Here is a 23,998-nt window from a genome sequence, read left to right as displayed (position 1 = left end):
GCTGGGTTTGGGTGCGCCTGAGCAATATGAGACATGAACCTGTTTGACAGCCTTGAAGCATTTGAGGCTTTTGAGCTTTCAGACCCTTTCACTCATATTTACTATATTCACGCCATGGTGGATATTAGAGCGTCTCCTTCGCAATGTAATACTTGAAGCCATACGTTAGTAGTTCCAGACATGCGCTACATATTAGAACACTTGATCTGGTGAGGAGTTTGAGTTAAAATAAAAAAATAATAAAAAGAGAAGAGCAAGAGAGAGAAAAGGGGGAGAGAGGAAAGGGAGGAGGAAGGAAAGGAGAAAGAGACTTCGAAACATTCGAAGTATGTTTAAGTAGAAATTTAATATAGTTATTCTTGAGCTTTTTAACTTACTTTATATTATACGTGTAGATCTATTTGTAAAGAACAAGATTATTTAGATTTTTATATTTGTTTATATACAGTTGCAGGTTTATTTATAATGTACATACTATAACTATATGTTTTTGTGCTTTAGAGTTCATAAAATCCTCTTATTGTTAGGGTGCTCCATACCTCCGCAGACCACTGCGCCAAAAGGACAGAATGATCCAAATCTCTTGGATCATGGAGCACAACCACTTATATAGCCCTTGGCATTCCTAACACTTATTTCTGAGTCAGATCATCATTCCAGTTGATTAAGTATCACATAATAATAAGGTTTGAGTACTCCGAAGACCATCCTCCCTAATCGCATATTTTTCGAAGATCTTATCGTCGTTAGCTGGCAAAATATTGAGTACCGCCCCTTCGAAAAGAATGAGTGCCGTACGCTTCTTCATTAGACTAATATCAAGAAGATTATGTCGAAACCGTTCAAGAAAGAACTCAGAGCTCTAAAAGTTTGAAGATGAAGAATCAAAATCCTGATTTTAGACGCGTAAAGTACGAAGTTAAGACTTACTATAGGGGGGCCATTAAGTATTGTTAGCTCGACGCTTGTTACACTATGTAATTGCCAAGGTAGAACGCCACCCAATCGCTCAAATTAGGACTAATCTGGTTTTTTCCTAATATCGAGTTACGAGTATGCCGTCCTTCTGCATCTATTACTACCTAGCACCTCTCTGGCATCGACTCAAGAAGCTCAATAAGATAGCTCTCAGGGACTACATTCCAAGCTAGAAATACCAAGAGAATCCATACGAAATTCATCGAAATTCATCAAAGGTAACGCGTAGAATCAATAGAAACGCGTAGAGCAGTGAGATCATAGCACTGTACTAGAGGTTCTGTCAAGAGGGCGTTTCGTGAGGATTTTACTAGCGCAGAGCTAACAATACTTATGGCCCCCCCGTAGTACGATCAGTTGGGTTGCCCGCATGTCAATTTGATCATCCACTAAGACCCGATGAAAATATATCCAAATCCATGGTCTAGAAGGCATTTCCCGGCGGCACTTGAATGGCGTCGATGGGGCGGGACAAAGTTAGAGAGCGGTTAAAGCGTCAGACAGATTTTCAAGGAATCTCATAAATTTCAAAATTTCAGCCACTTTTTCTTGCGGATTGAAGTAATTTAAATCTCAGTCATGTTAAGCTAAATCAAGTCACAGGATTACAATCCTTCTGAATTTTGATATCCTGTGCCAAGATAAGTAACGTCTCAACCGAAATATATCATGAAAACAGTTTTGAAATTTCTGTAAATTTGAACGAAAACAGGTTTCATCTCAATGATTCGAAAAGGTCCCTACCGATCGGACTATTTAGAGAAGTGACGCGAGGCTGAACCCCTTTCCACCACCATGCAACGAGTCAACGACATTGCTGCTGCCCACGTGTTGAATTGATAGGATACCTTGTCTTCTCAGCGCCCCAGCCAGCCACAAACTCTTGCCAATACAGCAACAGCCAAAAGGATGAACATTTCTGTATCAAGAAGACAGCCGTTTCAGGTGTCAAATCTAATTGGTGTTTTTCTCTCCAGGAAGTAGACCGTTCTGGCCTTTTCTGACACTATCACTGTGACATTGAATCTATCGTCTGAGCCTCAATCTTTTCTTCATTCCCTGGACTACCTTCTCTGATTTCAGGCAGAGCCTCATCCAGGGTCAAGTAGAACCATAGCTTATAAGCATGCCGTCCTTTCTCCATGCAAGAGTGCCGAAGATGCTCATATTGATTAATCTTTGTTGTTCATTTTACTGCACTCAGCGAGAGCAGAATGTCTCGAAAAGTAAAAATTGTCTGTCTTTCCCTTTTAAGCACCACACCTGTTGTCACGGCTGCAATCTCCACCCTTGATGACATCCGCAGGTCCAATCTCACCTGGGTGGGAGGATTCAATCGGACGGTCTGCTATTCCCGAACCCTCGACTATCTCAACAAGAACATCCTAGCCAATGACAGTGAGGTATTCTTTCGCGATGGTAGTGGCCGACCAATGTCGGGAAAGCAAGATATCACTCTCACCCTGCCTGGATGCCAGGCGTTGTGCGGTGAACGCCAGGCTTGGTATTGGGACATTGGCCCACGGATCACGACCTGGCTCATCCCAATCCTCCTTCTCATCAGCAACGTGGAGCTTTCCCCGCTGGACAAAAGGCGATTCTTCGCCATCATCCATCTGATGGGGGACCCAATCGACTCCATCTGGTCTCTTGTGCACAAGATCGATGCCTGGGACCGGTGCTACAGGCTTGCAGCTGAGCAATATGCCGACGATCCAGACCGCGTCCAAAGGGTGATTGCCACAGTATTTGCAGGCTTTGAAGAGATCAAAGGACCTGACATCACATTAAATTACCTCCTCCAGACGCTCATCATGACAGCGAACCCCTTCCAAGAGGCAATTTACCGCCAATGGAGACTCGCTGCCGTCGAGCTAGCCGATAGCAGATCTGATGAAATCCTCCGGACTACCCTGGCAGTCATTCTATATTTCTACCACGTTGTTGCGAGTTTCGTTGAAGAAGTAGGTGGCGATCAAAGCAGCCCGCCAGGTGGAAGGATCGGCACGGCCATGTTCATATCCTGGCTTGTGCCAGTGGTTCTCTTGAGTAACAGCATCGGAGGATTCACCTCTCGTCGATCGGCCTCCAGCATCCTCATTCGCTTTGCACAATCCACCGGTCTGGAACTGGACTTCGCATCAAGGCAATCTACACGCCTTCGACAATCTACGCCTCTCGAGATGATTATTTCGAATCCCTTGGCTGGTCGGGGGCCATTTATACTTTTCGAACATGGAAGACACGGTACCTCACTCACAATCCTGCTGGAAGGGGGACAGCCTTCATCTTCTGCATCTCTATCGCACCAATCGTTATTGGTATGACCGGATCTTTCGTAATCATGTGGCACACTCTGCCCGTCGGATTCGCCTGCCGGCACTTGTGGATAATTGCCGTGTTTACCTTGTATTTTGTCAGCGCTTTCATCACTTGGGCTTCACACTCTCGTCATTTTGCCACTGGAGCATATCACTGGCACTTCGTTCTTTATAAGGACGGTCTCATCGGAGTTACGAGCCTTCTTGCAATATTTCTCTCCAGCAGCGGCGCCTTCAACTCTTGCTATTGCTTCAGTGGTAACCTTTATTATCGTGGTCGCGGTCGTGTCCTTCTAAACTCGGACCCTTTCTATCATCGCAAAAATGACACTGTATATCCCGCCGTCGTTGCTATTTGCTTATTCCTAGAACTCGCTGTTTTCGCTGCAATGGCATGGATCTGGTGGAACGGGCTGCAGGTGATGAGATGGAGTGAGAAGGCAAGGGCCGAGGAGTGGGAGGCTGCAGAAGGCGGCACAAGGCCAATACCCGGACATGCAGCTCGCCCGCAATCCCGTCAACAGCTTATCCATCGGCTGGTGGGAGAAGAGCCCAAGAAATGAGAAACGTACAACCAAGAAAGGTGCATCTTCGACCTGCTTCTGCATAGCGGCGACCTACTGGCAAGAGATATGATCTGATGCTACTGACGCTAATTAGTCAGTAAAACCTCCTGTTGATAGTCAGCTCTTTATGCGGAATAGCTCAGGGCAGCCATATCCAAAGAGAGGCAAAAGATGACTCGACCACGATAGGGCTCAAAGCATTCGAACCTTATCTTCGCCTTAAGCCTCACCCAACAAATATTCCACAACCATTTTCCACGGCAGCCATATTCGAAGGCCGAAAAGACCGAACACAAGCACAAATAGATCATATTTTTGAGCTCTTAGAATAGTAAACGGCCTTGAGGCTCATCACAATTGCCACATTGATCGAAAACCAATGAAAGCCTTCAGAATTAGTAGAACTGGTTGATCAGCAAAATGCCAGTAACATTAGTGCAGATTTGCCGCACTTGCACACAAGTGACTGCCCGCTTTCACCAACGATCTCATTATAGTCAAAGTAGGGGAGCCATGGAGATAACAAGCGGTCTTGGAAGCACCAGCCGCGCTGGAACATAGGGCACCAAGCGGTCGGAGCACTGAACATATAATCATGCCAAAGGAGTTCCCGGGCTTTTAGAGTCCATGTATTTCGGAATGATGAGCTCCGTGCATTCTTCCATTGGCTCCAGGACACAGATGGGGTTGGCATACTAAAACTCTTGGCCTTTAGGTCTTAGCACGCTAAACTAGCTCACCACTCCACACTATATTGGCTCAAATCTTTTAAATCTCTTTCAAATCTCTTATAACTAATTATCTTACGTTAGCAAGCTGATTCTTTTACTATTCAATAGTTTTGCCAGAAGCAAGAATTATCTAGCATTACATACGAAGCAACATACACATCCTACGGAATGAGAACCCAGGACACAAATCGCTGCTTCTTGTTTCTCCTTCGCTTAGCGTCTTTGCTCGAGGAAGTGGCAAAAGCCATGTGAGTTTGGTGGAGAGCATCTTGCGGGCATTGAACAGACTCCGAGCTCGGTTGGCTCGCAGTAAGTGCTTTTGGTTCTGTAGAAATGGAAGAGAAGGGAGGCGTTTGAGGAACAATTGAAAACGGGAAGGAAACCTGCTATGGTTTCGTCAACTTGATTGATTTGTACTATGAAGGATGAAGACTCACGCTCAAGTGGCGGTGGCTAGGTAGCCAAGCATTGTCACATGTAATGCCAAACCTTTCCGCCCAATATCACAGGTGCAAGTTTAAGACTGAAATTCTTAACAGATATTATCTACGTGCGGTATCCCCTAGCCAACAGCTTAATCAATCCTCCTCTACTTCATCTTCCTCATCATCACGCTCATCATGAGCCGCATAAATACGTCTTCCAATTTCTTCCTCTACGCTTTCATCCAACTGCTCTTTTCCCTCAAAGGTTTCCTGTCCAGTCTCACCAAGCAATCGTGCCTCCTCCCCTGCAATTAGGTCCCCTGTACTCTTCGCCAAGACGAGCAACATAGACTGACGTAGGTAGTGTCCGGGCGTTGAGAAGGGCCGCATAGACCCTAATTCCACAAAGTATTTCTCGTATCCCGGTTGGCGATCTCTTTTATTACGAAGCAGTGGGATGACGAAATGATAATAGAGAATCACGCTGCCGGCCTGGAGTCATTCTTAAAGAGGACATTTTTGCCATCCAGCTGGGCGAGATTGGCCGCTATGTTGGTGAGTTGAATCTTCCAGGTTTTGATGGGCGATTCATTCGGGTATGCTGGAATCAAAACAAAGTTTCCATTACCAAAACTTTCCTCAACAAAACTGCAGAGGATGAGGCAATTATCCCAGGTGTGGAGTCGAGAACTTGAGCCTGGTCCAAAGAGGTATTCGACGAGACCAGAACCTAATCTGCGTGGGACAATATGTGCCGCTTTCATTTGCTTGGCGTTGAAATAATCCTGCGCGATTGAGCACCAAAGCTTTCCCTCTGGCGCATCTTTCCTGGACTCATAAACCTGGATCGCAGATTCTCTCATGGCGCTCTGCTTGCTGGAAGACCGCTTAGCTGATGTGTTGGGTTCTTTACAAAGTGTAAGAAGAGTGTGCACAAAAGCGCCTTGCATATCCGGCCCTATTGGTGGTATCACTCCCGACTTCTCTTCCTCCTCCCGGAGACCTCGCTTGTGCTGCCACAGATCCTCCCCCAGACTGATAATGCGCACATTGGTGTTACGCTGAGCCTTGCGGTAGTCGTTGTCAGTCAACTTTTTCTCTCCATGCTCGATGTCAAGAGACAATCTGTTGAGCTTCTCCTCATCGACTTCGGTCTCGATTTCTTCAATCTTCAGTTTCTGGTATGCGATTGGTGAAGATTCGAATGATGTCGATGCAAGTTTGCGCTTGAGCTCTGATCTGCGCTCTCTCAGTCGAATACTTTTCTCCAGTACGAATTTCGAGGAGATTCTTTCTGGAATGGTAATGTTTTTGGAAGCCATGTCGTCTGATGTGTATAGGAAAGATTTTGAACTGACAATCAGGCGAAACTTGTAGTCGGAAGAGTGAGGACCTTTAACAACGAAATGCGAGAACAACCCGGCGAATTACAGACCGTTCTATCACAGTTACCCGCCTGATGGGTGAGGGGTCAAGGTCCTTATAAAGTTCAGGTTGGCGAAACCGTTGCCGTAGTAATTGGCTGCAGTTATCCGCTGATTGTACGCAAGGTCAGTGGGCGCGACAATTATTGAACTATCAGCAAAGCATTCATTCTTTGATTGATGTACGCAGCTGCTATGCCCACACTGCCTGTCCGGAGTATCTGTCAGCCATATGATCTATATTTGTGAGCCATTCGTGGCCGCGGTCCTTTTGGTTCAATACTTATGAGCCTGGACGACTTCTAACGCTAATTCCTACTCAAATTCATCGGACAAAGGCAGTGGCGGAACAGGCACTTGATTGACTGATTACATAGCTTGTAGAAAGATAGATGGAAGAAGAAGTCTAGTTATACGCTATAAGACCATTCCTATGCTAGTGGTAGAGGAATACCGGCACACGACCAACCAACCCAAGCTCATATGTCTGACCTAGCACCCAAGCGTTTTGTCCTTCATTATCAGGTTTGCGTTTTGCGTTATGAGTGTTGATGTTTAATGAGCATTTTCCTTGAAGGAGCTGTAGGGATCAAAATGAAGGGCGAGCAGTCAAACGGATGACTAGAAATTCGAAGACCATCGGCAGCTGATGGCTGTTTAGTCCTTTAGGTTCCACTATGTTGTTGTGAGGATTGTCAACCGATTTCTCGAATATGCCGTGCTTGGAGAGGCATTTGAACGCTTGCTTCTTGTTTCCCAGGTACGATATGTCATGCATCAAGAGGGCGGCGCAGTAGTCGTTGTCTAAATCATTGAGAGATTCAAAGCTTTCGCAATAAGTGTCCATTTTTGCCCGAGGAACTGCAACAAAAAATACGGCCAGCACGGACGTTCTTTGTCTGACGTCTTGCCATTATTGTTCAGGAAGTGGAAACTGGGGAAGATATCTGCATAAGCAGCGGAGGGAGTTGGCTTGGCTCGCCCGGGGGGGTGAAGGCCTCTTATCCTTCGACTGGAATTGAGTATCGTGCATGATAACCATCCCGTCTGCGGTGCTGCCTACAGGGCAAGAGCATGTTGACGCACCAAGGTCATGCAACATAAATTAGAATAATCTCAGGTGGATGAAACTAATGTTAGAAGTCCATATCATACAGTCCTGGAAGCCAGAGCATTCTCTAAGATACATTGCTGGGATCAACGCGTTCTACTCATTCCTATGCACTCTCGCTTTCAATGCAGCCCACAGTCATAGCGAAACGTGGAGGATTCTTGAAGAAAAGAGCAGCTAGAGTGATGTGCTGGGGAAGCTGTTGGCCGGAAACAGAGATCTCTACCACCACCATGATTCTTTGCTGGTCATGAGCCATTATCGAACACCATTCCTGGACCTTAAGAATAATCTGGAGCTGAGGCCTCCGCACGAGCAGCTGATCTGTGTTCGTGATCACGAACGAACCTTCTTCTCATCTTCTGGTGTGAGCTCTTCTTCTGATGAAAACGAATATTCCGACATTATGATGTCCGCGTCTGGGGATGGTGGTACATCACACTGCTCGGCATCGATGAGGTATCCAGCCAGAACGTCATAGTCAAGGGCGATCTCCTCAGCCAAATGAGCACCAGGATAATTGGTTGCAAGGTCTCTGCCAAAGTCCCGGAGATGAAATCTCAAGCATCCAGGCTTAAGGGTGCCATTACTATCTCGTATGATGTCCTGATCAGTGATAGTCTTCATTCTCACAGCATCTCTATTCTCAGACCGACAAAACTCTGGTCGCCAAGCTGAGATCTTAAACAACTTCTTGTTTCCTGTTTCCAGACCAATCACAAGTTGAACTCTGCCACCTGACCTAACAGTAAAGTCGTAAGCTTTTTGTCGTAGCTGTTCGAAGGACTGCGAGTATGCGAATTCAATAATAATTCCTGGATAATAAAAGCCCTTGATGAGGAATTGTTTATCAGGTTCGCGGAAAGTTTTGGGGCCACCAAGTTGGACATGTCTGGAAACCCTAGGTGTGATTTCATGTATAAGTCGCTTTGTGACTTCGTTTGAGGTTTTTTCGCCAATAGCAGCTAGTTGGCTTTTGATCAAATCACCAATCGCCTCAGCAGTCAAATCGTGAATAGTGCTAGGCATCTTTATCACAAGAAACTCGTCGTCAATTAGGTCATGTCTAAGAAGATAAGAGATCAGTAAAGAATCCTGATTTATTAATAAATAATTACCTTAGTTTGTCTAAGACGTATCCCCAAACCTCAGTGTCAGACTCGCACAGAGATTCTAAAGTCTTTGTATATGCTCCTGGCTGAAGAGTAAAGATGTGGTAGCCCTGATGGCTGACAACTCTCTTGGCATTTAGAGAATAAAGGAATCTGCAGAGCAATGAATCCAAAATGTTTCCGTTAAGGTTGCTGTAACTTGAATGTGATGGAGATTGTCTGCTTTGTTCACGAGAGGGAGATAGTGGCTTGTTCCAAGCATCACGTGAAGTGACGCTACCCGGATTCTCTTGAGCAGTTGAGTGGTCCATTTGGTAGCATTCGTCTTCACAGAAAATTGTTTACACGATGGAGGTTTCAAGCTTGAAGACTGTAATATGGTAGGCCTATACAATCATTATGGAGGTCCGTGCGCCCTCTAACGCTTTTCGGTATAGTTGCAGGCTGATCTTTCCCAGGTGCGGAGATCACCATCAGATTGGCAGCAAGATTAGGTTCATTGTGCCAGCAATGCACGTAACAGATGTCCAACCCTCCGTGCTATTGTCAGACTATATCTGGAATTGCCGAAAGGTTCAACGCTGTGCATCTCTGGCAATACGTCGCCGATCGGTGGCTTCCTCACCTCCCTGGAGGACTGCTATGGAAGCTCGAAAGTGTGTGGAAGGAGGCTGAGGCAAGCAAAGCTCAACTTTACGCCGCAAAACAGCTTCGACCTCGTGAGTACCAAGGACCTTCATGGAGTTAGGTGGGCGTGAATGGCAGAATCGATTTCGAGGACTGTCTCTTCCAGTGTCACATGGGCGTAAGGATGAAGCTAGAACTCTCGTCTTTCGGCGGCTATCTAGTGGAAACCTAAGTAAGATACGGAGCAATGAGTTGCAGCTCCCTTTCATGTCGTGTGTGTGTGCGGTCAGCGCTGTGGTTCAACGAGCTTCTTGACAGATCTGTCTCTAGTGGACCTGCACAGCTCTTGCTACTGGATCACCGAGTCGATAGCACCGAAGAACTTCGCCTTGGTGTTGAGGCGGATTGTTTGGAAGATGAATATGTCGACGCCCTAGATGGCACCAGATCCATCTCGGTCTTGTTGGTGGAAGTTCTAGAACACGATGTTGTACAACTCACCGCTCCTGAGATACCTGGGGTCGACGATTCTCTTGGTGCGTTGATCGACACAGCTTTGGGCCCCTTCCTTGGTGAAGGCCCCAGAACTTTCTCGGATTTCTTGACTCCGGAGCGACAGCAGCAGCTGATGGTAGCCCAGAAGCCGAACGAACAGAAAAAGCCGACAGAGTGGCAGACGCGGGGTCTGGCGCTGAGAGAGTTGGCTAATGGCACATTTTCGAGGGCTGGCACCTTTAAACATCAGCGGGGAGTGCCATCGAGTCCCAAGGATGGCAACCTGAGGGTAGCTGCACGAGCACCTCCACCGCCAACATACTCTAATCATGTGGGTGATGCTGGAGACAACTCAGGTGCCGCGGAAGAGAGGTATATTGCAGCGCCAGTGCTCACGACTGGGAGTCAGAGCCTATTCGCTGGGTTGGCAAAGGTTGATCTAACCATTGTTTGGATCTCATCACGCTGCATAATCATACTGTAGTGCTTGCTTCTGTATAAAAGTTCCCTGCCTTGATTACATCTGTCACATGTTGATCCAGTGGGGCATACGTTCGAGCGTGCTATCACTTATGCTGCACTCTGGCTCCTTCTCAACGGCATTCCGTAGTTTGAAATATCAACCCACATTTTGCGATGACAATTGCTTCAATCTAGAAGCGGGAGATTGGACATGATAGAGACATGTCTGGTGAAGAATCAGTATCAATTTGAACATCTTCCCTTGAAATTGTCCCCTCAACAACCTCCGCAAAATACAGGTGTCAAGGTGCTATGGAAGATCCGCCTGTTTGCACCAGGAGGGATATCATATCCATCACTCTCGTACCGTTGAGTTCGAGGGTTTTTCCTCTCGTGTAATCCGTTGGTCTCGAAGAATATGGGATGATGGTGGAGGGTCAAAATAATCCTCCGGAGTCGCGCTTCAAAAGTAGTTGACCATCCCTGAATCGTAGCTTCTTAGCTAGTCATCTTGTGCATAGTCCATCGTATTAACTCCATACATAGCCTGCAGCTTAGGGACATTCTGGCTGTGAGGACGCAGCAAACGCTTATTGGCGATGCTGCGGAAGGTACTAGTAGGAGCACGACTATAACTCAGTGGCAAGGCCATTGTGGGTCATTGGCGCCCACAGAGCTATTTTATCCGAACTTTGTATTAGATTTGTAGAGATAGACGCTTCAGGCTGACAGTGCTACCCAACTTGTCCATTGAGCCGAAAGTACTATCTGGTAGTGCTTCTGAGCTTGATTGATTTGCTTTCATTTTGAGTGAGAATCCTGCCAGAGCAGTGAGTTTGTATTGGCCTTACCGAATAAGGACTAGTACCGCGTTCATGACCTACAGCGATCGAGTCGACTGCTAGAAGCCTAGCATCTATCTATCTATCTATCTATCTCTTCTTCGACAACCCTGCTCATCGATTACAAATCGAGCTTCGGTTGTCATTCAGAGTTATTTCGAATCTCTGAGCGTTCAGAACCCGGCCACAAGCCATATCAAGCGTCAGTCCCTGCTCCAGTTCGACTTCAACCTCCATGGAGATCTCAGACCTTTGAACAATAGCTTAGAGGCCTCCTATGCTAACACCACCGATTGACGCCCTGAGCTTAATAATACTCTCCAACTTGCTTTTCAGGTATCAGTTTTCTGTACTATCAGCTGTAAGAAAAAGTAAGGCAAGGCATTAGTATCGTCATGCTAATCTGGAGCTCCTCTACAGTTGTAGTACACCAGTGATAGTAACTTGAACCTGAGAACCAAGTATAACTGCCCGATTGAGTAGTCAACCCTCAAAGCCGCAAACTTGCTCTATTTTCTCACAAAGATGAAAATAAGACAATAATGCACAAAAAATATCCTCAGTTTCACTTGTTAGCAAAAATATTTATGCGCTGGCCGGGAGTTGAACCCGACTCCCCAGCTTTGTGTTTAATTGTGGAAAACTAGTATTCTACCGATGAACTACCAGCGCGCTTAATTTGAAACTCAATTGCATTGTAATAAATATAAACTATCATTATAGGCATTTGCAATACATATTTCCTGCATCTTGGTATTCCCTGCATCCTTACCCTATATGTCCATGTTTCAATTTAGGCCGGATCAATCAAGCATTTCGCAAGCGTTTTCCAGTGGATGTGAAGTACTAGTAATGTAATACACAACGCTCTCTTGTCCTGTTCTTCAATTGAAGATCAATTAGAGTCTTGGCATGGTTATGGCTTGGCACAGAGGGGTTGTTAAGCATGTGTACGGAGTACAGGCTTATCCCTTCTATAATATCTCACACAACATCATGGAAGCGGCTACAGACAGTGCTAGTGCTCTGGCAACCTTGACTATGCTAGAAGAACGTTTGCATCGCATCGAGTTCTTGCTACACGGCGCTTCTAACGCGTTAGGCATACCTGATTCTGCGCCAGCACAGTCTGCAGGGAATGACGCTGTATCTACGCGTCTGGCAAACCTGGAGAACCATCTGAACCGCCTTGCTTCGAGGAACAGCATTGTTCAAGATGTCTTGGATATTTGTATGAAACCAAGTGCCTTCATCTACTAGTATGCCAATGCGCTGACCGAATGCAAGACAAACATTATCCAGATCTATTTGTTCCAGCAGCCGAAACCCGACCTCCAAGCACTCAAGATATTTCGACCATTACCTCGATTGTGCTCGCACACGCCTCGTCGTTCTCAGAGACGGTATCTCGTCTCATGTCTGTCCAAGAACTCCCTCTTCCAGCAGCTTCGGCGTCAGCCGACTTGATCGCAGTACAACCGCGCCTGAAGAAGGTCCAGGAAGTACAAGCGGCACAGCTCCGTGAGGTGTCAGACCTTCGGGCCAGGAGTGCAAGGTTAGCGGAGCGCTGGCTTGAAGCTGGCGTGGTGGGACAAGCGGAGACTTGGGCAGAATGGGAGGAGAGAGTCAGGGTTGTGGAGAGAGGTGTACGGAGAATGGAATTTCAAAGAGAAAGACAAAAAGTGTGACGGTGACTCCACCCTGCTAAATGTGGAAGTATCTTTATGTGCCGCTCAGCTCGGACAGCACGCAGCACAATGAGCACCGCCATTATGGGAAGACATGGTCCTGTGCTGCAATGCAAGCTGCCGCGAATCCGAGCCCCTAATATTACCAAAGCTAGCACCTCGTGCGGCGCGCACTCCCGAGGACCATGAATTTGGCAAGAGTTACACGACTCTTTGTTTCAGGCAGGACGGTACCAGTGTCCAACCACATCGAAATGCGGCAGTTCCGCACCTCGAATCTATCTTAAGGAACATCACATCGCTGCGGTGCGGAGTCTAGAAGAAGCTCAATCAGCAATCGTGGAGATAGAGGCAATATATGGTAGAAGTGGGAGCGAGAGGAAGTGGGAGCGAGAGCGAGCGAGAGCGTTGTGTGGGGTGTGCTGGTGTCACGAGACACTCGCTATCTTGTCCCTCCATGGACGTCACTAGTCTGGTGGCTCGTCCAGAGCATTTAGACCTCGGGATTGAGCATTCTGCTACCACAGAGATATTTCACATCTTCCTCGCTGGGGGTATGACGCCACGAAATGCTGGGCAAGGCACCAAGCAGACGCAGAAAACAAGAACCTTGCGAAGTGGGAAGAGCCGCATGGCATGCAGCACAGGCACACGCCAAGCTAATTGCTCTACTAGCAGACGTTGTGAATGCAGGACTTTATAAGGAATTACATGCATGTCAATGGCAGCAGTTAGGAGCATCCCATGCAAGGGCAGGACGAGCTGTCATTGTTCCCCTTGGATCATTATTGGAGAGATTCATGCTTCGCCTCACACCGGTCGGCCCCCACACCAGGGGTTAGCTCTTTGGGGAATATAGCGCATTGGTGGCTGTTAACTTGATTGTGCGCAGCCGGTGTGTCAGACATGAGAACGGGGAGAGGGGTGTGTTGAATCTCGTGGAAGCAGTAGGTAGGTCAGTGTACATAAAAGCTGGTAGCAGGACGCCTCTTGATGACTTCGATGAGACTGAATGGTGAAGGATGAACGGTGGTCGATAGTTGCCCATCTCGCCATTGCTGATTTCCGAAGGATTCATTGGCAGCGGGTGGGTCCATCCTTTCTGCATCCATCTGCATCCATCTGCATCCACTTTTCTTCTGCGCGTGGAAGGGTGTCTGAAACAGGCTTGGTTCCAATGTTCCCAATTATTACATAGCAGTAACTTAGTTAAATACCCTTCACCTTTCAGGGCTGGATTTCGGGCCGGAGGCCAAACCCCCAATCCTGCACCCACCCTGAACCCACCCTACAACCCTTCTAGCTTTTCCCGCCCGCGGATCTCCCACCCCATCCCTTCCCTTCCCTTCCCATCTTTCCATTCGTTCCAACGTCCCAATCCCATCTTCATCCGCCTCAGACCTGTTCAACGCCTGTTGTCATCTAAACGATCGTTCTATATTCGTTGCTGCCATGTAAAGCACTTCGAAATCCTTCACGATCGTTTCCTGTGCTCGAGAATTCCTCAAGGCGGCTGGCTGCCACCTATAGGATCTTGCGCAGCTCCAACATTCTTACCCAACTTGGCGCTTGCTCTACATCATCTTCCCAAGTCCAGCCTGTCAGCTCCTTTCTTGTTCTGATACAGACATTCGCGGACTGTTCTGGGTGCGCAAAGGATCCGTCAACAAACACGGCGACAATCACACTCTTTAGCAAGATCCTTCGAAGCGTTCTTCCTTCATGCAATCTTCCAGGTCTTTGAATTCACCATCACTTGAGAAACACTACAACACAATGGACAACCGACGCGGAGGAAAGTTCAGTTTTGGTCACATTATTGGAGATCCCTTCGCGCTCGCAACCATCTCAATTGCAATTGTGAGTTACCGATGGCAAGCCGGTAAACGACCCTGCGCTGACTGTGAAACCAGCTTGCTTGGCTGATAGCATTCATCTCATCCGTTATTGCTGATATCCGATCACCGTATCCCAACTATGCTTGGTGGGCGATTGCGTACATGTTGTGCGCCATTATTGGTGTCACCGTGGTAATAGCATCGGATGCAGCAAATACCTACAGCGTTGCAGTAAGCACAGTCATGATGGATCGACGACGCACCGAATGCTGACCCTTGCAGATCGTTGGATATCTTGCCGCTGGACTCGTTTTCACTACCTCAGCAGTCAACACCCTTGTTTACAGCCCTGAAGGCCCGAAAGAGGCTGCTGCAGCAGGTTTTATCCTTCTATCTATGATCGCGGTATGAGATTGTTTTCACCGCTCTTTGGACAATTGTTGATCGAACGATATACAGATTATCTGGATGTTCTACTTTGGCTCCGCTCCTGGGGCATCTCACAGAGGGTACATCGACTCTTTTGCCTTGCACAAGGACCAACGAACATCGATGAGAAACTCCCGACCAGTTTCTAACAATGCATACGGCAATTTCAATCATCCAGAGACAAGCGGCCCAGGTCGGCAGCCTCCTCAAATGTACACGTCTGCGCAATTGAATGGTTTCGAAACTTCCTCTCCGGTCACAGGTTTTCCTGGTGGTGCTGTGGGAGCCGATGCGCGGAATTCATCGCAGCCTCGTCTCGGAGCCACCAATGGGCTGGGGACGACTGCTGGAGCCGCACCACAGACTGAGCAACCAACAGCCGAAGTCAACCAACCGACAGAGTATCCATACCGAGCAAAGGCCATCTACAGCTATGAAGCCAATCCCGATGACGCCAATGAAATTAGCTTCACCAAACAGGAAGTCCTCGAGGTATCAGATGTGAGCGGAAGATGGTGGCAGGCTAAGAAACAGACTGGAGAGACTGGTATCGCCCCCAGCAACTACCTTATCCTGTTATAATGAACCAGCCGTGGGTCCCTGATATTAGCCGAGCATGCGTCACCTCGAATCTCACCATATGGATACATACCCTGGGTCTCTGCTTTAGCTTTCCGTTGTTGGAATAGCCGGTTGGCGCATGGTTGCTGGATCACGCCCTCATGATACGACGCTTTGCTTTTTTCGCTTTGATTACCCTCTCTTTAGCCTGTCCTGGTCTAATAAGATGGACAGAGATTAGGACATTTGCTTTGCCCTTTGGCTGCACAGCCGGATTCCTCGGGCTTCTGCAGGCATGTCAGCAGCATTAACATTCGCCTGCATTCGACTCAGAATCCACTATTGCATATTCTCGCGGCCTGCGCTGCCACCTAATGTTGCGAACCGTGCAAAAATGCGGTGAAATGGTTGGTTTGGCATAAATTTGACTTGCTTTTGATGTTTGGTTTCTGTCAGGCGCTTGGATTGGTGGACTGGTGCAGGGAGTTCTGCCTTGGCTTGCACCCAAAGAGGACGATTGGGTACATCCCCTGTTCGAGTAAGAAAAGTGAAGAGCGCAGTGCAGGAAGATTGAACAGCAGAACAGCAGAGCAGTACAGAGATGTTCTTTCCTTTTCTATGCAGTCTATCCCTTTGAGCCACTGAACTTTTGCATTTAGTAGACTGCCATTGCAAGCCGGGAGCAAGATGGATTGCCTTACACACCCAACCCAACCCCCTGGCGTCTTCTACCATGCATCCCTTCGCGTCCTGCGCACGTTTCTACCTCTCCTTCTATCAATTTCTTTCGCCCACGAGACACCGCTATCTCACGTCGCCTTGCATCTACTGGCCTATCCTTCCATCCTGTCTTTATCTACGGACCTACAACACATCAACCTGGCAACTTCTTTGGTTCATGTCTGTCTACTCTGCCCGTCTATTCTGACTTGTTGTGCATGCTCCACGCATCAACAGTATAGATCTAGCATACCAATTGCTTCGGCGTGTGCATTGGTTCTCTGAGTTCCGCTTATCTTCATGCCTACTGTACTCTCCGTTTCTTCTTGAAACAGGGCTCTGGATATGTGGAGTTACTGAATCCGAGCGGAGTCAACCTCCTTCCGGTTCTAGTTGGTGCGCATGATGGTTTAGTAGCAAGACTTAGGATATGGTCCCTCCTTCTGGAGCCCGATAGCGGAAGTGTTCGACTTATATCGATATGGGGATGGGTCTTTTCAGGTTTCAGAGCCACGATTGCCGTTTCAGGCAGGTTCTCCAACCTCGATCTGCCTGTCTATCATCAATCGATCATTGCTCCTGCCAAAATAGTCACGGTACATCTTCTAGACAAAGCGGCCAACCAATCAAACTGGGCCATGATTCCCCAAGATTCCCAAGCCAGAAAAAGGTTGTTCCATCACCAATTCTCCCAAACCACATCCGGCAGCACCGTCCTCATGATCCTCCAATGCCCCACCGCACTCCTGCGATGCCACCTCTCCAGCTGCCTCGTCTGACCCCTCTTCAGCACCGGGCCCTCCAATTCAAAGACCTCCTTCTTGATTTCCAGCTCTGGCCTCGGAAAGAGGGATTGCTGACGGGCACCAGATTCGAGGAAGTCAGCTAGGATGGGTTGACGGAAGGTCAGGGGTTTGTTTTCGGAGGAGGGGTGTGTGCAGAAAATGACCATGTTGGTGAAGTCCTCGGTCTTTTCTGACGGTGCTTCTTCGGGTAATGCTTCGCGGAAGATGCGGCAGACGCGAAAGACGGAGAAGATTGTGCGGATTACGTGAGAGGCGGAGGGGAGGGAGAGGTCGCCTGCGTAGTTCTGGATCATTGTTAGCTTGGGTGATGATGGGGGGCCCAGGGAAAGGGGTTGCAAAAGAGTGATCCTACAATAGCGATAACACCATCTTCTTTCAAAAGATACTTCAACCCAGAGAGAAACTCCTGAGTGAATAGATCAACTGGTTCAGCGCCGCCAGTGAAGACGTCGTGAATGATATAGTCGTATTTCGTGGTTATATTTCTCGCTTGCGCGTCCTGCACAAGATGCACAGCATCACCGATTATAGGGGTATGATTGCTTGGTAGGCCGAAGTATTTGACCGCAAAGTCGTAGACGACCGGGTCAAGCTCGACAATGGTTGTATTGATGCCATGGGCAATCAATGCTCCTGGAGCAGTTCCAATCCCCAGGCCGATATTTAGTGCTGTGCTCTCTGGGTCTGGACGACGTGGTTGGCCATTGTTTGTCTCCACCAACCGAACAGCTTCCAGCATTGTAAAGATTGCATAAATGGGTTCTTGTGCTCTTGCGGGCTTTGATCCCTTACGTAGTGGAATCTTCCATTCTCCGCCAAGGAGACTGTGGTCGCACCTCATCACTCGGTAGTGAGCTGCAGAGTTGTCAAGCACTGAGATATACCCAGTGATGGATTCTTGACGGTCGATGAGGGTGAAGTTGTGGAGTTGGAGCGTCGAATTGAGCACGTTTGTGGTCCGCTGTAGTGGGTTATGAACGTTGTAAGTCATCGTGAACGCTATTGATGGGATGATTGGCCATAATACAGCTTTCGGAATAGCAAGCGCATACATGATAGCTATTATAACTTGCAAGCCTATTCTCGACATGACGATATTCGATCCCATATTCCGGAAAAGGATGCTCTTTGCAATCTTCTCAATGGTTGTGAATACGAAGTAAGTACCAACAGAGGGACCCTGTTCAGCAACGGTGCTCCCTAAGCCCGAGAAGTCGACTTCATCAAGAAAGGTGCCGGCTGCAAAGAGTGAAAGTAAGGTCAATGGATAATAGGTAAGAAGCTCCGTGATGACTGGTCCATAAAGTGGGCCAAGAGCCGAACTGTACTTGAATAGTGAAAACTGAAGAGTGGGTATCCAGAATGCAAAAGCTGGCAACCATCTAGCAATATCAGGAGGCAGGATCTTTCGTAGCTGCTTCCAACCAAGAAACCCGATCAAGGAGCTGAGATACTTGCCCAGATTGTGGTAAAGGGCAGACGGTACAGAGCCATAGACTGCAGTCAAAGATAGCCATGATACTGGCGAGTAGACTGCGGCAAGTATGATCAGCTGCAAGGCCTTGTGGAAAGATACATTCGACAATATTGGAATTCGAGGCACTGATGCTGGCGGATCTTCTTTGGAAAGGCCTTGTTCGTTCTTTGGCCTTGCGACCTCTGCCATAACCGCCTTACACTTCTCGTAAACTTCCACGATCAGCCCACCATAAACTGGCTGGAATGATAATGAGAAATAGGATCAAAAGCAACTGCGGATGTGACCTAACGAAAGAGTTTTCGGGACCATCGTTGTGCCACTGCCTGAGAGCGTCAATTTGCAGTTCAAATGATCTTGTTTCACTGAATATCCGCAAGTTCGGTTTAACAGTCCAACTGCAATTCCGTAAGCACGGTGAGCTTGTGAGTGCAAGATGAAGGTTGTTATTTTGTTCTCAAGAGTGTCGAGCAGGACACAAGGACAGGGGTGCCAAGATTGGAAATCCACCCTCTTACCTTTTCAGGTCTAGCTCCCCTTTCCAGCTTGAGTCGTTTCCTCCGTCTAGCCCTCCATCTTCCTTGTCATTCTCCCACACATCGTCTCGCACTCATCCCATTTCATTTACCTTACACCTTCTGGTTCGAAGAACAGGTCACACACTACTATATCGGCGGAGGTGCGATGACCGAAAGCTACTGAGTTTCAATGTACATAATACGCAGCCAACAGCTTGCTAGAGCCTGTCGTTTCAATACACAGATCTTGTAGTAATCTCTCATACAGGTAGATGATTGACATTAAAGAGCCAGATACCGAGGCCGCTGTGGGATGAAGGAGGCATTGTGGAATTGGGTGGGCACCGGCGCTCTTCTCACCAGCCCCATAGCACACTCATAACGGCCACATCGATTATTCACCAGGAGGACGCCGGCATGCTGGTAGGATGAGACCACTTTATGTACCTGTTGGCACGGTATTTGATGACAGCACAAAGGGAGGATGGTAAGATGAAGGCTTATTGATGATGTTGAAATTGCCACGAATGACCTATTGCCCAGCTTGAATTTCTGATATCTCCCGCGATTTCCTGTACCTCTTCCAGGGTAAGTTGAGCTGCTTCACCCGAAGGCATCATCGATGGTAAAGTCAGTTACAAGACTATCTACCTATGCGTAGGCCTGACAAGTCATGAACTGTCTCTTCTTAACGGTCTTGCCACTTATATCTGACCCTGTCTCCTCTGACCGTTTGCGCTTGTAGAAGAGATGCTCGATCTCATCATCCCTTGAAGAACAATCTGAAGCACCAGTACTTGGACTCACTGGCTTGTCCCTCTCACTCCGTGTTGATCTTTCTAGGTTTGGATATTCTGTCATTAGGTGACTGCGCCCTCCAATGGTCCTATTCTTAGCTGCCATCATATGAAGACACCATATACGATTGAAAGCTGCATTCCTTCATGCTCAAAAGGATACTATCCTTCCAAGAGGTCAAAGCAGCGACCGTTCAGGTCTGGAAATGGGACGGGCACTTGGTAAGGACAGTTTTGACGATTGTGTATCCCAGTCAAATGGAACATGTAGCACTGCCTAACAGACCTAAGTACTCAAACACCATCTACCATCCTCCATTCTCCAACCCTCCATAGAACCCCTCCTACCCTCCCAACCATTCAGTAGACGGCAAATGATCACAATGCCCCATCTATGCTTCCCACGTGCAGATAAACTGTTGCATCAACCCTGATCCAACATTGTCACACGGCACATAGTCCGACACCGCGCTCACGCAGTTCTCGATCCTCGCACCCGACGCATCGATCACGGCGACCACGTCGCTGGTCGTCGGCGTAACCGGCGAGGTGCCACATGCCAGGGTCACGTCGACAAGGTTACCAACGCTGAAGGGACTGCCGCAGATAGGGCGGTCTGGGAAACCGGAGTTGTTTACTTGGATCGTTGCCTAGACAGGTTGCACGTGTATGCGTTAGTTTACTGACAAAGGAGGTTTGACGATTGTTTGAGTATTGGGGAGAGGGAGAAGGGAACATCTACATGTGTTCTACAGGCCTCTTGTTGCGTGGTTCTTGATGGCGCCCATGCAACGAATTGATGGCCGCGCGAATATGCGAGGCGGCCGAGCGCGATCTGGTCGGGATGGTCCTGTCTCTCGGCCAAAGGAGTTGCGGTGGTGAGAGAGAGAAGAGCAGCGGCGGCAAGGATCAGTTTGTACATTGCGAGTGATGGGATTGGAAAATAAAGCTGAGTGGAGAAGAGGTAGGTGGAAAATTCTAGATTAGTCGTTTAAGATGATGTAGTCAGGAATAACAGTCGAGAATGAAGTGGTAGAGAGAACGTGAAGAGCAAGAGACCTTATATAGATGAGAGGACCAAGGGAGCATGACAAAACCTCATAGACGCTATGTGGAAGGATCTGATGCAACATCGTATTTCTTTTTGGTAGGATAAACCGATATACAGAGTCCAACATTAGCGTACTAACACGAATAAAAGCTGTTGAAGAACATAAGTGTCATGCGAGCAAATAATCCTAAAGAAATGATGCAAAGATGGATGAATGTCATATGGACATAAACTTCTAGAATTGGTCTATCGTCAAAACTCAAGACGCGCGAGTTCTCGAACAGCGTGATGATTCTAGCAAACAAATAGCGTACAACTTCTAGACATGGAGCTTTTATCGACAATGGCAAAAGAAGGAATCAATCCTGACGTTTACCTGAATGAAACATGGAGAAGATCACCAATCGCATCACGCGGATGAGTAGAATCTATCTCAGAAGGAAGCGAGGTTAACCTACCACTAACAAGTACGCTGCGCAGACAGTCTAGCGACCTCAAGGCTTGGCGCAGCCAAAGCGTACTAGTGGCCAACGCTCTACTAACTCCGACAGTAGATGTATGTCCCTATTACGTACTCCGTAGTTAGTAGATTTTCTTAAATATATACAGCATCGGTTGGCGCTCCTTGGCAGTTGCTGACCTACCATAGTACGGCAACTAATAGTATACGGTCGCATAGATCCGCCCTATGGGAGTGGAGCTGGCTTCAGCGAGGCATGCTCGATGACATCCACCAACCTCTCCCCACATATCGACACCAAAATGCATACACCATGGATAGGATTGCAGGACACAATGTCGTGGCGGTGGTCTTGGCGGAGATGGAAATCAATATGGCTGCCACGGTTGTGAGGTAATTATTCAACGACTTTCCCCTGATCCTATCGTTTGTCTCCTGGTCGGGATTAGAGGAAAATCTGGAAATGAGGGTAAAGATGACATCCGATTCGGTGACGTGGTAGTTAGTAGCCCACAGCCAAGTTTGGGGGATTCGTGCAGTACGATGTGGCAAAGTGACTTGTCGATGGAAGTTCTGCGAGGACCCAACACCTGAACAAGACGCCACTGGTGTTGAGTGCCAAACTGCGGAAGCTGCAGGTTCACCCTCGCGAGTCAGAAATATCCACATGTCGATCGGAGATGATCTAGAGATACCCGAGTACGTAAAGTTCTTTGCATTCAGAGATGCTTTTTTGGGTGGCTCCTAGCTATTGAAGACACAGTCACATTCGGAACCGTAGCAATACCCCACTAGGATTTGGTGGTTTTGTAGAATGTCATCTCGCTCGTATTTCTTTTTATAGGACCTGTAGACCCGAATTTGAATAGGATCTGTAAAGTCCACTAGTGTTTGTAATCAATAGCGTACATGAGAAGTGTTTGAGTAGGCAGATATGACGAAACTCGAAGGCTCAGCTTCAAGTGATCTTGAAACCCGTGGTATAGTATGCAATAAAGACACTGGTGATGTAGACTCTTGGATATACGGGCGCTAACCGAGTGTTGTCCTCCAAGGATTCCAGGCACGACCCTATATGTTCAGCTGTGTATGACCTGAACCTCGGCTCCATGAGTTTCACAATTAAGGAGTCTCACAACCGTCACCACACAGTCTGTGTGTCTGTATCCGCCATCAGTTCTGCGATTATTATATTGACAGAGGATCGCGGGTGAATTGGGGGATAAGGGGAGATCTAGGGCGATAAGAGAGCGAGGAAGCGGATTTTCAAAAACCGTAAGCGGGCGCTCTTAGTTTGCGAGTACAAGTTCTCCGAAGATGTAGAGATATAACTTCGGTAATATAATTAGGCGAGAAGGGAGAGGGAGGCGTGAAAGAGAAGGTGAAGAGAGGTCGCCTTGGTTTGGAAGGGGGCGCTAATGGCTATGGTGGAGACACTTAACAATAGGCCCTCATGAGGCAGGATCACGTAGCGCTCACCCTGGAATACTCAGGATGGATGAGTGGTGGTTGAGCTGGTGATAAAAAGCGGCGTCGAGATGTTGAGGTGTGAGCAATCGGTGAGTGCAGAGCAGATTTTACTTGTATTCTCATGCCAAGAAGCACAAATGCTGAGTAAAATGGGGCTGGTGTTGCAAAGAGAGTCCTCCAGTCGCGTCAAGGATTCAGTCACCGCGAGATATCCATCAAATCAAATCGGCATGCCTTTCTTTCCCGCCACGCATGGGCAGCGCTACTGGTGCTGAGGGTGAGAGATATCTAGACACGGTCATGACCGGTGAAGCTGCCTCCTCACCAGTGTCTCGAACCCGCATTAAAAATCGCAGAAAGCGGTACCTCGACCTTCATCCCGAGTATTTCACATCTGCGAATCTCGAGCTGGCGGGTCTGGCCCCACACAAATCACGCTGAATTTTCTAACCCACAGCACTAACACTTCACCCAGATCCACTCCTCTATGACCGTCTGATCCGCCGTTTCCAGACCCCCGCAGAGCGCGAAGCCGAGGGACGACAAAAAGGCTACAGTGGCACGCTTGAAGCGGATCTGCTTCGATCAGAGGCTAAGCTTAATGCGCTGGCGCATCCGGATCCGAATCAGACGTTTAGCTACAGACGGGGACCAGACGGCGAGATTCTGGCGGAGGAGAAGGATGAGGTTCCAAAGGACAAGGAGGAGGGGTATGCGAAGTGGAAGTGGGAGATGGAGATGCGGTTTGTGAGAGGTGGGGATGCAGATTTTGAGTATGAGAAGGTGGATGAGAGCGAGGAATATGATGATCGGGGGGTTGAGGAACAGGAAGCGGAGGAGAAGTGGTTTGATGAGGAGGAATCGAATTTCGTGAATGAGGAGGGGTTAAGGAGATCGAAGAGTAGAGAGCTGCAGGGCGAAACAGGTATTCAAGATTTTTGATCCAGTACAAAGTATATGAAGAATGAAATCCGGCCGTGTCAGCTTCTGCTACATGGACAAGCAGGAGAAAATGTGTCTCTTAGGCATTCATGAATACCTCCCCCCCAGGACTGTTTTGGTAACCTGCAGGCGATGACGAGAGTGTCT

At 47.9% G+C, this 23,998-nt stretch overlaps 9 protein-coding genes across 9 annotated transcripts; 5 read left to right on the top strand and 4 right to left on the bottom strand.

The window, feature by feature from the left end:
• Nucleotides 1–2,192: 2,192 nt before the first annotated feature.
• Nucleotides 2,193–3,862, top strand: EPUS_01073 (uncharacterized protein; the record flags this gene model as incomplete). Its single annotated transcript, XM_007806986.1, has 2 exons — nt 2,193–3,186; nt 3,261–3,862. The coding sequence occupies 2 exons, from the start codon at nt 2,193–2,195 to the stop codon at nt 3,860–3,862; spliced, it is 1,596 nt and encodes a 531-aa protein (XP_007805177.1).
• Nucleotides 3,863–5,500: 1,638 nt separating this feature from the next.
• EPUS_01072 (uncharacterized protein) lies at nt 5,501–6,343 on the bottom strand (the record flags this gene model as incomplete). Its single annotated transcript, XM_007806985.1, has 1 exon — nt 5,501–6,343. One exon carries the CDS (start codon nt 6,341–6,343, stop codon nt 5,501–5,503), a length of 843 nt encoding a protein of 280 aa, XP_007805176.1.
• Nucleotides 6,344–7,662: 1,319 nt separating this feature from the next.
• On the bottom strand, nt 7,663–8,585 carry EPUS_01071 (uncharacterized protein; the record flags this gene model as incomplete). The annotated part of the gene is made up of 2 exons (XM_007806984.1): nt 7,663–7,848; nt 7,905–8,585. 2 exons carry the CDS (start codon nt 8,583–8,585, stop codon nt 7,663–7,665), a joined length of 867 nt encoding a protein of 288 aa, XP_007805175.1.
• A 957-nt stretch (nt 8,586–9,542) lies between these two features.
• EPUS_01070 (uncharacterized protein) lies at nt 9,543–10,274 on the top strand (the record flags this gene model as incomplete). The annotated part of the gene is made up of 1 exon (XM_007806983.1): nt 9,543–10,274. One exon carries the CDS (start codon nt 9,543–9,545, stop codon nt 10,272–10,274), a length of 732 nt encoding a protein of 243 aa, XP_007805174.1.
• Nucleotides 10,275–12,090: 1,816 nt separating this feature from the next.
• Nucleotides 12,091–12,782, top strand: EPUS_01069 (uncharacterized protein; the record flags this gene model as incomplete). The annotated part of the gene is made up of 2 exons (XM_007806982.1): nt 12,091–12,325; nt 12,382–12,782. The coding sequence occupies 2 exons, from the start codon at nt 12,091–12,093 to the stop codon at nt 12,780–12,782; spliced, it is 636 nt and encodes a 211-aa protein (XP_007805173.1).
• A 1,776-nt stretch (nt 12,783–14,558) lies between these two features.
• Nucleotides 14,559–15,631, top strand: EPUS_01068 (High osmolarity signaling protein sho1; the record flags this gene model as incomplete). The annotated part of the gene is made up of 4 exons (XM_007806981.1): nt 14,559–14,642; nt 14,696–14,851; nt 14,903–15,025; nt 15,080–15,631. 4 exons carry the CDS (start codon nt 14,559–14,561, stop codon nt 15,629–15,631), a joined length of 915 nt encoding a protein of 304 aa, XP_007805172.1.
• Nucleotides 15,632–17,009: 1,378 nt separating this feature from the next.
• Nucleotides 17,010–18,802, bottom strand: EPUS_01067 (uncharacterized protein; the record flags this gene model as incomplete). Its single annotated transcript, XM_007806980.1, has 2 exons — nt 17,010–17,420; nt 17,489–18,802. The coding sequence occupies 2 exons, from the start codon at nt 18,800–18,802 to the stop codon at nt 17,010–17,012; spliced, it is 1,725 nt and encodes a 574-aa protein (XP_007805171.1).
• Nucleotides 18,803–20,320: 1,518 nt separating this feature from the next.
• On the bottom strand, nt 20,321–20,850 carry EPUS_01066 (uncharacterized protein; the record flags this gene model as incomplete). The annotated part of the gene is made up of 2 exons (XM_007806979.1): nt 20,321–20,578; nt 20,671–20,850. The coding sequence occupies 2 exons, from the start codon at nt 20,848–20,850 to the stop codon at nt 20,321–20,323; spliced, it is 438 nt and encodes a 145-aa protein (XP_007805170.1).
• Nucleotides 20,851–23,209: 2,359 nt separating this feature from the next.
• On the top strand, nt 23,210–23,851 carry EPUS_01065 (uncharacterized protein; the record flags this gene model as incomplete). Its single annotated transcript, XM_007806978.1, has 2 exons — nt 23,210–23,324; nt 23,385–23,851. The coding sequence occupies 2 exons, from the start codon at nt 23,210–23,212 to the stop codon at nt 23,849–23,851; spliced, it is 582 nt and encodes a 193-aa protein (XP_007805169.1).
• Nucleotides 23,852–23,998: the final 147 nt, after the last annotated feature.

This window comes from Endocarpon pusillum (assembly GCF_000464535.1).
Source record: "Endocarpon pusillum Z07020 unplaced genomic scaffold scaffold6441, whole genome shotgun sequence".
In the NCBI taxonomy this organism is placed as follows: Eukaryota; Fungi; Ascomycota; class Eurotiomycetes; order Verrucariales; family Verrucariaceae; genus Endocarpon; species Endocarpon pusillum.
The sequence above is the reverse complement of the archived record's forward strand: the minus strand, read 5'-3'. Positions and strand labels throughout refer to the sequence as shown.